Source organism: Mytilus edulis, chromosome 3, assembly GCF_963676685.1.
Source record: "Mytilus edulis chromosome 3, xbMytEdul2.2, whole genome shotgun sequence".
In the NCBI taxonomy this organism is placed as follows: Eukaryota; Metazoa; Mollusca; class Bivalvia; order Mytilida; family Mytilidae; genus Mytilus; species Mytilus edulis.
In genome coordinates this window covers 20354793-20367688 of record NC_092346.1, presented here as the reverse complement: position 1 = coordinate 20367688, position 12896 = coordinate 20354793, and the positions used below count along the sequence as shown (strand labels likewise).

The 12896-nt window shown below is 31.4% G+C and overlaps 1 protein-coding gene across 4 annotated transcripts in view; it reads right to left on the bottom strand.

The window, feature by feature from the left end:
• LOC139514180 (filamin-B-like) overlaps nt 1-12896 on the bottom strand; it is a 60970-nt gene that overhangs the window by 37866 nt on the left and 10208 nt on the right. For 3 of the 4 annotated variants that reach the window (XM_071302979.1, XM_071302976.1, XM_071302978.1), the window contains exons 7-13: nt 8673-8828; nt 7933-8061; nt 7372-7501; nt 6442-6579; nt 5780-5953; nt 4998-5141; nt 1318-1401 (exon numbers count right to left, since the gene is read on the bottom strand). In XM_071302979.1, the coding sequence (XP_071159080.1) occupies nt 1318-1401; nt 4998-5141; nt 5780-5953; nt 6442-6579; nt 7372-7501; nt 7933-8061; nt 8673-8828 (955 nt within the window). The remainder of the gene's footprint in view (nt 1-1317; nt 1402-4997; nt 5142-5779; nt 5954-6441; nt 6580-7371; nt 7502-7932; nt 8062-8672; nt 8829-12896) is intronic. The other variant, XM_071302977.1, reaches the window with a different exon arrangement.

Below are 12896 nucleotides of genomic sequence, written 5' to 3'. Positions count from 1 at the left end.
GTTTATCTCTATCTATAATAATATTCAAGATAATAACCATAAACTGCAAAATTTCCTTAAAATTACCAATTCAGGGGCAGCAACCCAACAACAGGTTGTCTGAATCATCTGAAAATTTCAGGGCAGATAGATCTTGACCTGATAAACAATTTTATCCCGTCAGATTTGCTCTTAATGCTTTGGTTTTTGAGTTATAAGCCAAAAACTGCATTTTACCCCTATGTTCTATTTTTAGTCGTGGCGGCCATCTTGGTTGGATGGCGGGTCAACAGACACATTTTTTAAACTAGATACCCCAAAGATGATTGTGGCCAAGTTTGGTTTAATTTGGCCCAGTAGTTTCAGAGGAGAAGATTTTTGTAAAAGCTAACGCCGGACGTTGATGGACGACGACGACGCCGGACGCCAGACACAAAGTGATGGGAAAAGCTCACTTGGCCCTTTGGGCCAGGTGAGCTAAAAACTGAAACAAATAGACAAAATTGAACTTTGCTTATTGGTTAGTGAATATTTGACCTTCTAGATCTGTATCATTTGTGGATAGTTGTTTCTATGGGCTATCATTTATTCATTAATACTTTTCCATTAAGAAACTTTATTAGAAACCATCATGAATTCATAATTGGAAGTCACTGGAGCATGACTGCAAAATATGCCCTTTATTCTGTTTGCCACTGAGGTGGATTGATGATTGTGCAACAGCAAACTAAAGTGTCATGGTTTAACATATGTGTTTTATTAAATCCATCTTTAATAAAAAAAAGTTTATCATTTGAAAATGCAAATGAGATACTAACGATAGCTGGATGCATGGACCTCAATTACAACAACATATCAAACACCAAAGCATTTACTCATCAACTATGTTTTTTGAACATCTTTGACAAATAACCATACTATTTGATTGAATTTAGTTCTTTTTAAGCACTGCACACTGAAATTAGATCAAGGTTGTGAGGTACTATTTACCATGGAAATGTGAAAAAAAAAGCTAGTTTTGAAACATCAGCAAATATCAATAGTCTAGTTTCTTGTGTATAATTCGGAGTTTAGTATGACGTCCATTATCACTGTACTAGCATATATATTTTTTTAAAGGGCCAGCTGAAGGACACCTACGGGTGCGGGAGTTTCTCGCTACATTGAAGACCCATTGGTGGCCTTTGGCTGTTGTCTACTCTATGGTTGGGTTGTTGTCGCTTTGACACATTCCCCATTTCCTTTCTCAATTTTAGCGTATTTACTTATTCTGAAGGACCTTAGCACAAACAAGACAAAACTGTCTTAAAGATCTAAAGTCTGTATTAATAAACTTACCAACTTCTGTTGGTATATATTCAACTTGGTAAAGTCCACTGCTTTTTCTCTTCACCACTTTGTTTACCCGTTGTCCCGACGGACCTGTAAGTCAAAATATATGGTCAATTTTTCCTCTAATGAGAAATTTTCTAAATCACTCAAACAAAATTTCTAGTGAAAAGACAGCAAATATCAAGTAAAAGTGTGCTCAAATGTGAATAACTAAAAATTAAACATTCATGACAGCAAGAAAAAGAAGATTCTATAAAAACATAATAGAATGTATTTACTCTTATTTTGACAATGATTGTTAAAAGATAAGCAATTTATTTAAGCTTCAGCTCCTTTTTCAGGCATTAAATTTTTTCTGAACTACTTATTTGTTGATGTTTTTTGGGAAATTTCTTCTGCTTCACATACATCACCTTTAAGATATTGTAAACTTCTAAAGATTTTACATTTGATAATCAGTAAGCTAGCATCAAATTTGAATCTCATTTTTAAATATTAACACATGACTTTAATTTCCCATATTGTATTTATAACTTCCTATATTTCATCAATATAAAAGCATGTGAAATAGAAAAGAAATTTTCCAAAATGTATCATTTTTTGAAAGACAAGTTTCATGCCAACCAATTTCTAACTTACCTTATTAACAAAATCACAGAGGTTGATAATTCGGTGAATAAACAAAAGGTGCAACAGATCGAGCAAGAAATATCCTCCATGCGTAAGATATCACGAAGGTATATCGATCCATGCGTCCGCAGGGCATATGTGTGTATATATATATGTCTGTCCATGCGAAACCGCAAGGGAATATATTCTGGATTGTTGGTTATGATGACATCGTCATGCTGTATTACAAGATATCTTCATGCAACATTAAATGAGCGAAGAATGTTGTGAGGCGATTTGAAAATCCGAGTATAAGCATATGAGGTTAAATTAAATGGCATTCCTGAAATTTCTTTCAGTGATATTTTGAGTTATCAAATATATACAAAAGTTATTTTAGTTAAAAGAGAATTAATTTCAAGCATTTACATACCTACTTTATGGTAAGACATTCTGGTACTCATTCAGGTCAAGTAAGAGCAACTAAAAGAAGATAAAGCAGGCTTACAATTTGTGCGGTTTGAGGAAAAATTAAACTGTTTGATTTTTTCTAGACCCGCCATAATCATCACAAACAGTTACCAGTAATTTTTCTTCAAATTGCTCTACATGTAAGCTTGATTTTACTATTTTTAGTTGCTCTTGTGTGACTTGACTGAGTACCAGAATGGGTTACCATAGAGTAGGTAACCATCCTAAATTTCACAATATACATGTACTTGGAGTCAAATGTCAGTATTATGAAAATAGTTCATTAATAAAGAATTTTGAAATTTTTTATGGCATTATGACATTTTCTATGGGGAAAAAAATTAAACTTTGTTGAACCACAAGGCAAGTCAATGTGAATAGAGAGAATAGTCTAAATAAAGTTTTCCATGCAAAATTTGTTCAAGGGAAATAAGTCTTTCTTTCTTATTTGTGTCTAACAAGCTATTTATTGGAATCATTGCAATTTAATGTAATTTTATAAATTTGAACCCCAAATCATACAAATGATTCAAATTCTACTGTGATAAATAGAGTTACTTATTTACTCAAAATGACAATGTTTATATGAAATGGGCAAATGATAGCAATGTATGGAAATGAAAATGAAATGAACACCATGGCAACATTCAATGTATCCAATAACCGTCATGGTAACAAAGAACATATACATAATCCATAAAGCAGCTGGAAAATCTGCAATTCATATTTGTAAGTTTAAATATGTGTTAAAATAGCATACATTTAAATATGATATGATATTTTTACAATAAAACTTCAGAAGCCCCTGAATTCTTTTCAAAAGTACTATCCTTTCTTTATCATAGTTTTTAAAATAAGCAGTTAATGGAATTCTGTAACAGTTGTGGGTTTTAACTTTTCAACACATTATCAACATATGAGGAACTGGTAATTGCAATTGAAACCTTGAGCAAATTAAATTGGACCACAGTATTTTGTTTAAAAAAGAATACAAAGACAGACTTAAAAAACAGTTCCATAATTTTGAACAAAACATAAAATATCTAATATCTTTTGCACATAGATTTATTGAAGACTTTGGATGTACAAAATCCATAAAAAAATGTAAATATTTCTAAGGAAAACAAGTGTGGACACAAATCAGTGTGGACAGTAATTGGTAAATTTATGTTTAATAAGTTTGACAGTGCTATTCTAAGGAAAACAATTTTCTAATCAGAATTCAAGCTTATGAAGTTTTACTGTATTTCTCATTGTTACAAATAAGCCATTATTTGGACAATACTGTAGACATGTTGTAATAGTTTAAAAAAATATTATGGCTTAAGCATGATTCTTTTCGAAGCCTGGAGTCCAGCAATTAGAGCAGCCTTTTCCCTGAATAAAGCTTTACAAATCAAGATGTTGCCTCAACAGAAGCTACAGGGGACAGCTTAATGCATTCTATTTAAAGCTATTTTCTTTTATTATGTTCATTGATTTGTTTAAACATAAATCTCTATAAACTAACACATTTTCATTATGTTCTGTTTAATTGGATGTTATAAACAGGTGTACCCCTCGACTTTTGACAAATTAAAGACAACACTTTTGCATATAGATAGACAAACTGATATAAAAAAAAATCAGATCAATTCAAGAACAGTTTTTTTTTTTAAATAAAACCCTACTGTTCACCAAGGTAATTTGGGTCAGACTGGATTGCAGTAACAATGAGACATGCATGAGGTTGAACAATTGGTATTGTTCCTACTTAAATTTGAACAAACCACATGCAAACAAAATGGCTCACAAGTAAATGCTTTCCTGTTTAATACCATCAATCCATACAGTATACTATATACATCCATTCAATATTAATTTAAATGTGTACAAATGGTGATAAAATGTATGGATCTGTAAAAGATGTCAATTCTGCAGCAAATGCTAAATGAGATATTGTCTTTCTCTTAAGTGGTCCTTAGTCACTAAAAACCAAAATCATATTTTACCGATGATCATGGTATACAGTTACATGAAGTACCCAGTACCCCTCCTAATGATTTGATCAGGATGATTGAAATCTAAATCCAGTCTTCACTTTTCTCATTGTTGAAGGCTGTACAGTGACCCATAGATGTTAATTTCTGTGTCATTTGGCTTCTTGAGAAGAGTTCAACATGACCACATCTTCTTTTCTATATTTAAACATTTTTTTGAGAGGATTGTTTAAAGAAATTTGAAAGACAAATTGAATAAAGAGGCCCCTCATGGGGGGGTCCTAGTAATCACATAATCACCATTTTTTTGCCAATATAATCACATAATCATTAAATATTTGCTTATCTTTAGTAATCAAATAATCATAAACTAAAAATACAGTCCTAGGTAATCAAATAATCATGAAATATTTGGCTTAATAATCAAATAATCATTAAAAAAACGGCCAAGTAATCACATAATCAAAAACCCCATGAGGGCCCTCAATAAACCAAAACAAATGTCTAAACAGGTGTTCCAGAGTAATTGAATGAGAGGAGTAATCTATAAATACAATCAGTTACAAGAGGTAATAATTCTAGTTAATCAGAAATATAGAATATAAAATTCAGAGAAAAAATTCTTACCTGTGATTTCAACATCCACCTTGCTTGAAGAACCCTGAGTGTCAACATTGAAATAAGCTGTCTTGTTTAATGGAACCAAACTGAGGCCGTCACCACTAACTGTGGCCCGTCCTCCACCAAATATTTCTACCATGTATGGTGATCCTATAATAGATTGTGATTTATAAAATTATTACCAAATGCCACTTTTACCTTGCTTGTAGTCAGCACAATTTTTCACCCCGATCCATTTCTTTTCTATCTATTACAGAAAGTACCCAAGTTGATGATATGAGACGTTTTTTGCCAAAAATTGCAAATGTAAATATTCATTGATTGAGTTTATTTCTTAAATGTATTTATTCCTCAGACATATTTTGCTAATGCTGTGGATTATTACCGATACATGTATATCATAAATGTATAGTACTTCAAACTGCTCTCCATCTAATAGACTATAATTATAAACAGGAAACCATAAACTGTCAACCTCTTTTTGTCTTGCTTCTTTGTAATTTTGAAAATTAGTAAATTTACACATAAACTATCCAAAAGTTTCAGTCAATAAACCATGACTGAGCAGTTGGGGTCAAATAATCGTCATGGAAATGAGAAGTGCCAATGCCAACACCATTGTTGGAAAGAGCATACCTTAATTTCGTTTTTTTAAATGTCAAGGCCAGACAATAAACATTAGTTGCAACAATTCTTCTTTAACAAATATTTTCATCTTTAACCTTTAAGAGTAATAAAGTTGACATGATTAAGACTGATGTGAAATTTTCAAATTAAAACCATTTTACCTTTAACCTCAGTGCCGTTAAAGTTGACGTGAACTTTGTAGATTCCTGCTCCTTGTGGTGTAAAGTTTATCCTATTAACTCCTCTGCTGTCTTCTGTTACATTGGCAGGAACTCTTGACCCCTCATACAATATATTCACGTCAAGGTCACCGTCACCAGCACTTGAGTGATCGGCTGAAAAGGATAGTTACCAATGATGTATAAAATTAAGCATCCGATTTTCTCACAAGACTTCTTTTGTTCAGCAAACTTCATCAACGATAGAAAAAATTTACAACCATAGACTGATCTTAAAACAAGCCTTTAAGTCATACTTGATATATCCAAATATGTAAGAACACATAGATCATCAGCCATTACTTTATAGACATCAAAGTATAAATGTAATACAAACTGCTAACAGCAGTGAAAAGTGACACATGAAAAATGGGGTAACAAAACTGTACTATATATATATATATATGCTTTTTCCTATAAAAGGATCTTTTTACAGCACATTTATTTGACAGTGTACCAAAAAATAACAAAGAATTTTTGGTTTACACTTTTTCTTTGCACTTAGTATACACTCAAATTGTTTAGCTGTAGATGCATTTACAGAAAGGAGTAGTACGTTACAAGAATTTGGTTACAATGGGCAACCACCTTAGGTTAGTATTTACCATGGAAAGTTAGATCCGATCCTACAATTCCCCCCTCTAGTCCATAAACTCTCACTGAGGCTGGATCATAAACTACAACGGAGTAAGGACTTCCACTTATGTGTTCTCCATCATAAAGGACTGACAAGTTCCAAACACCTGAAAAAATTAAACAAATGAAATATCAATTTGTTCTAATCTCAATTTATCATATAGTTTGTACAGAAAATCTGAACCATTATTTCATCAAAATTTTATTCCAGCTACATAACACTCAAATAAATGATGTATATTATTATTTTCTTATTCTTCATTTTTCAAAACCATTTACTTAAAATATACCACTTTCATAAAAGCAACAAAAGTAAAGAGTCAATCTAAGAGTGAATGCGGTGAATAAAAATCGCTTAAACAATGGGAGATAACTCACACTTGAGAAATGAAAACTATAACTGTTAATTGATAAAATCAGTACAATTAAGCAGAAGTTCTTGCCCATTTTTAATTTTAGCATGAAAAAAAAGTCATGAATACACTGATATTTTTTAACCCAATTTTGTTAAGGTGGTACCTAACACTACAGGGAGATAACTCTGTAAAATCAGCTAAACGTTTTAATTACGGTGTGTTGCTAAGGGAATATTATGCTTCTCAATGATCAAAATTAGTGTTTGTCAAACTGCTATATAACCAGTGTAATTTTATGATAAAATGGTTGGCTCAAATTTTTTGAAATTTTTATATTTTTGTCAAAGGGTCGTCAAAGTAAAACTTTGTCAAAATTTTATAAAAATTAAACAGCCAAATTAATTTTAGTGAAGGTGTTGGGTACCACCTTAAATACTTCGTTTTCAATTATGATTGGGCTTATTTGCAATTTCCTCAAGAAGCAACAAATAATCTAAAATAATCAACAATTGTTGAATATACAGTATATCCTGCCATACATACCAGCTTCAGATGGTGAGAAGTTAACAATATATTGTCCATGTCTGTAGACTGCAGTGAGATTTTGAATCCTTCCACCAGGTGACTGGGCCTCTACTCTCACATCACCCTGTCCTGCTCCAGAGGAATCAACCTATTTAATGTTATAATTATAAATTTAAGACATTATTTCCATGAAAAACTTTTGTTAGGTCAAACAATCCTTGCCCCAAAAAACTTGTCTCTCCAATTCCACAAAAATAGACAGAACAAGTATCCTCAAGCTGTCAAACCATAAAAGCCACAACATATCTAGAATCAAATGTGATTAGGGTACATTAGCTTCAAAATTATCAGAACACATTATTTAAATATCAATGTATTGGAACAACAAGAGACTCTATCATAAATTATGTTTGTTTAAACTACTCAGGACAAATTCCAGAATTTATGCTTCATAATTTTTGTTTCAATGACTTCTGACCTTTGAAACAATGTTGAGCAAAGAAAAAAGGAAATTTTTGTAAAGTTATATTTCTCAATGTCTTGATCTTTTACTGTAACAGAATGTTTAAAACTACTTACCTTGAGTTCTGTAATCATTCCAACAGGACAGGACTCCACAGATGTAAAAGAGATCCTTGACCTATCAGCCATTGATTTGAAGGTCACTGGACATCCAAGGATTAATTGATTGTTGCAGAAGACACTTAGCTAAAAAACACAGCAGAATTGTTAACATCTTTATAACTATACCATGCAAATTAAGACATACACATGTTAATACATGCATTTATTAAGATTGTTTCATCTAAAGGTCAAAGAAGAATTTTGATGTGTTTGACATTTAATCTAGAACCTGTCTACAATTAAAAATTTGTGCTATGTGATACCAATATATACAAGATTATAGTTTGCTTGGATCTCTTCAATAAATTGTAAGTTCACATTCTAAGGTTATGGGAGGGATGATTACTCCATAACATTTTTAACCCAGCTACATTCTCCAAATGCATGTTCAGTCAACAGTCTGCAGTAATTCAGTGGTTGTTGTCGCTGCAGTGTGTCATTTTTGTATTCCAATTATGTATTTTGTCATAAATCAGTCCATTTGTTTTCTCATTTTATTATTACACATTTGGTAATTTTTTGGGCCTTATACAGCTGCCAATATAGGTGTACTTCATTGTTGAAGGCTGTAAGGTTACCTATAGTTGCTGACATTCATATGGTTAGGACTAAGGAGGATAGTTGGCCCATTGCAATCATACCACATTTTTGTTATTTTCTAGATGTATCATGAAAATATATCATATTTTTATTACCCTGTGAACTCCTGTTTCCTCCGGTGTAAAAAGGCCATCTCCAATACTACCAGTCCAGCTAAGTCTGACATTTGGGGAGGAGTCTGGACCTTTGATCTCAGCTCGGACATCTGATGGTGAAACATTATCATCTTCAATCCTCACAGAAAAGTTGGACTGAAACACAAATGCATATATGAATAAAAAAAATACTTGTAAGATCTTTTTTAAATTATATGTTCTACATCTAAACCAAAACTACTTTTTCTTCCAACAACAAAAATGTAAAAAATTCTAAAAAAAAGTAAAATTTACCTTCACAACTATATAAAAATTTGAATAACTAAAATTATTTTATCATCCCCATAAAATATAAACAGGACTATATTTTGCCAGCAAAAATACAACTGAATTCTTCAAAACAGTAAAAACTGTTAATACTGCTTGCCCACAAATCCGTTTTTTATTCAAAATTTACTTGCAGTGATCTGTGGAAATAATGCATAAAATTTCTTTTCGTTAAACTTTGATTTGTTTTATTATATGATAAACTTCCCAACTAAAAATAATTCACAAAATTGTTTTTGTATAGTGCTTCTCAAAACATAGAAAACAACTGTTTTTTTCAACCATTTAAGTTCACATAAAACAGAGACATAATTATTAAATAAATAAAAGTGCACTGTGCTTAAACGGCTGTGGGTAACTTAAGTTACCCACAGCCCAAGATGGAGCCACCTTGCGTCGGTTAGATACTTTTCTTCTATAGCATAACAATACCACGAATACATCAATTAAACAACTGAATTTAAAAGTTGTATTAATCGTTTAGGGAAACCCCTTAACTGGAAAGGTGATTAAATTCTACAAAATAAACGATCACAGCACGATTTAAAAAAACACTTAGGCTGTCCGTAACTTCAAAACAACTTGTCCGTAACTTTTTTCATCATACCAATAGAGATGTCCGTAACTTTCAAAGAATCGACATATGCGGATGTAATGATTAAACTGATGATAGAGATTGCATCGAATACATATTCACAAAACGAAGTAGATGTCTAGTATGATATAGTTCATTGTATCGATGGAAGACAAAATTGGGAAAAAAATGAAAAAAATCACGATAAATCCGCAAAACTCTGGTCTCATTTTGTATAACGTCGGGGTATCCGAATCTCCAAGTTCGGAGGGTTGTTTCCGATCATAGCAGTATGATAAACTGTTGAAACATATATATCATTGTTCGTTTTTATTTTTGAACAAGTAGACTACACAAGTATTTTTTACACATACATGTACTGATGTAGCATGTACATGTATATACACTTACTGATTTTCTGCCAGCAACGACAAGGGTAGCGTGAATCCGGGATTTTGGATTTTGGAGGGGAACCCAAATTGCCAAGGCATGCAGTGGATAGACTATACGAGACTTAAGTGCACAAACTTTTTCCGTCTTTTTGAAAAAGCCAAAAACACTTTTCTCTCATCCCCACAAAAACCAAGATTTACAGTAAATGGGAAAACTTAAAAAATTACATTTTGTATAAATGAATAAACCTAGTTTTACAGCAGCTGCATATTTCATTTGTATGCAAGTTGCATTAAATCTCATTAAACTGAATAAAACTAAAAGACACAATAGGTAAAAGTCAGTGACAATAAAAGGAAAAGAGCAGTCAACATAGTGTAACAATTCGACATAGTATATAAAAATATAAATAACTACGTAGGACAACAGGGTAATTTAATAGTCTAACAACCCCTGATAACATACAAAGAGAGAAAAAAACATACTAGGAAACATATTCAAAAAATCATAACACTATAACTAACTGGTGGGATGTATAAATACCGAGCCGCGTCAAAGAGTATTCATCAAAATACACATAGAAAGAAACAGAGGTGAAGGTAAACCGCAAACATATAATTAAACTCAAAACATTAAAGAGTATGGAAAAGCCTTGGTCTGACAAATAAAAAACGTCGATAAGACGCACATCAGTAAATAAAAGTTCAAACCATAACCAGGATGGAGTACCACAAACCCCACATAAAACTTCTGTGGTGTAAGACTATGATGCGTTAATAAAATCACATTTGGTGGTGAATGAGTAGTATAAACGGCCGCAAAGGTTACAAATATGATGTTAATTGTCTTCTAATTGTTGAAATTATAATTCTTAAAATTTTAAATCAAAAGTTACCCACATCTAAAAATAAAGTTACGGACAGTCTGCTTAGTTTCGATCAAAAAGTTACGGACATCTTATGCATTTTTTAAAGTTGACCTTGCGCTTTAGTGAACTCTATATTAACAAATTTATGGTAATTGTTAGTCATTTCTTTATTCAATAATGCTATAAATATTTACATTCTGCATGAAAAACGTCGCAAAAGGTATATTTTGTATGAATTAAATATCAACGAGTTTAGAGTCCGCCATCTTGGGCTGTGGGTAACTTAAGTTACCCACAGCCGTTTAAGCACAGTGAAAGTGCATGCTCTTCTTTAAAAATGTTATATCAATCTAAATACAAGGATAATTCTAGGTCTGAATTTTAATGTTAGAAAAGAGGTACAAAGTATAAATATCATTTAAATAATGGCTACTGATGTAAAATTATGTAAATCAAAATATACTGTGTGTCCCATGACATCTGGAAAATGTGTAATAGGTAAATTTCTGTACCAAAAACAACAAAACAAAAAAACGTTCTGTATCTTTTTTCAGTAAACTCAAAATATGAAACTCTTTGAAAAAACAAGATTTTGTATGCATTTTGTTGTAAATTCTTTCCTTACATATAACAAACCAGTTGAAATAAAATTGTATTCATGTTTTCCCAGACAAACAGGACACACAGCAGACAATACAAGAGGTAAACACACAAGATTATGCATTGGTCATAAGGAATTGTTTGTTAATTATAAAGCTCAGAAATTATAACATCTACAAACTGTTAGCTTATTTTATACAAATTCAAAAGGCATAATCAGCACACATATATTGTAGGTCCTACAGGAAATATATATATTATATCTATAAAAATAGGGCTCCAAAAATGTAACTTTTCTGTTTATTTACATGAATAATGTGGACACATAAATATGTCTGCCTTAGTTCAAAATAACATTATATTTGTAGGTAATTTAAAATAACATAGAGGCTTAGCTTTCTGTTCATATAATCAGATGAAATTTATTTTCATATCAAATACTGGCATATTATAAAAATGTCCAAAAAACAAAAACAAAACAAAAAAATATCCAATATTCTGGTACTTTTGGTAAAAGTATTGATTTTGGTAAAAATCCATTTTTTTCTCTTTAATTAATCACTGCGTATTTGCAAGTATTTAATTTCATTTTCATAATATAACAAGAGAACTTTTTTTATACATACTTATAAGTATATCATTTACTTCAAAATCAATACTTCAACAGTATATGTATATATTTAACTATTATACTTCGTGTAACGGAAAAGCAAGACCTCTGTTTCGCAATTATTTCACAAAGCAAGCAATTGTTTAAATGACTAATTCTTATGCATCTACTTATGCATCTAAATAAAGTAGCATCTGATAGTTTTATAACACACTAATACAACCAGTGTACTTACCGTCTGCACCCAGCATGTACCAATATCAAAAATCATCATTTAGTCAATTGTGTCTTATTTTGTGTTTATATTTGGTGATATGCATTGCAACTTTACAGAAATTTCTTTCAAGCAGAAAGCAGTTTTAATTGAGTGAAAAACTAAGAACAAAATGGCCCACTTAAATAAAATATATGTAACATTTCAAAATGGATGTTGAAATGGTGAAATAATAATTAACTGTGCTTAATTACAAAACTATTAACTATGGTGCAATTACACATTGGTATGGACATTGGAATATATCAATTAAGATTTTCATGGATTAAACTCATTTCAATCTCAGTTGTACAAATGAAAATGTTTAAATGAACTTTGTTTTGAATTGTGTCCATGTAGTGAAATATGTCAATCTCTTGCCCCTAACCCCGATTTACTGATTAAACATGCCTGGAACGGTATCAAATAACGAAAATTCTGTAAGTTAGGGATATGACATTCCAATAAGTATATTCTAATGAAAGTCTGACTATCTTTTTATATTGTTCCTTTTGAGGAAATATTCATTGGGAAAAATGGAGCTTTAGTTAAAATCACCCCAGTAAAATTTTTGATTGCTACATTTAGTCATTTAACAT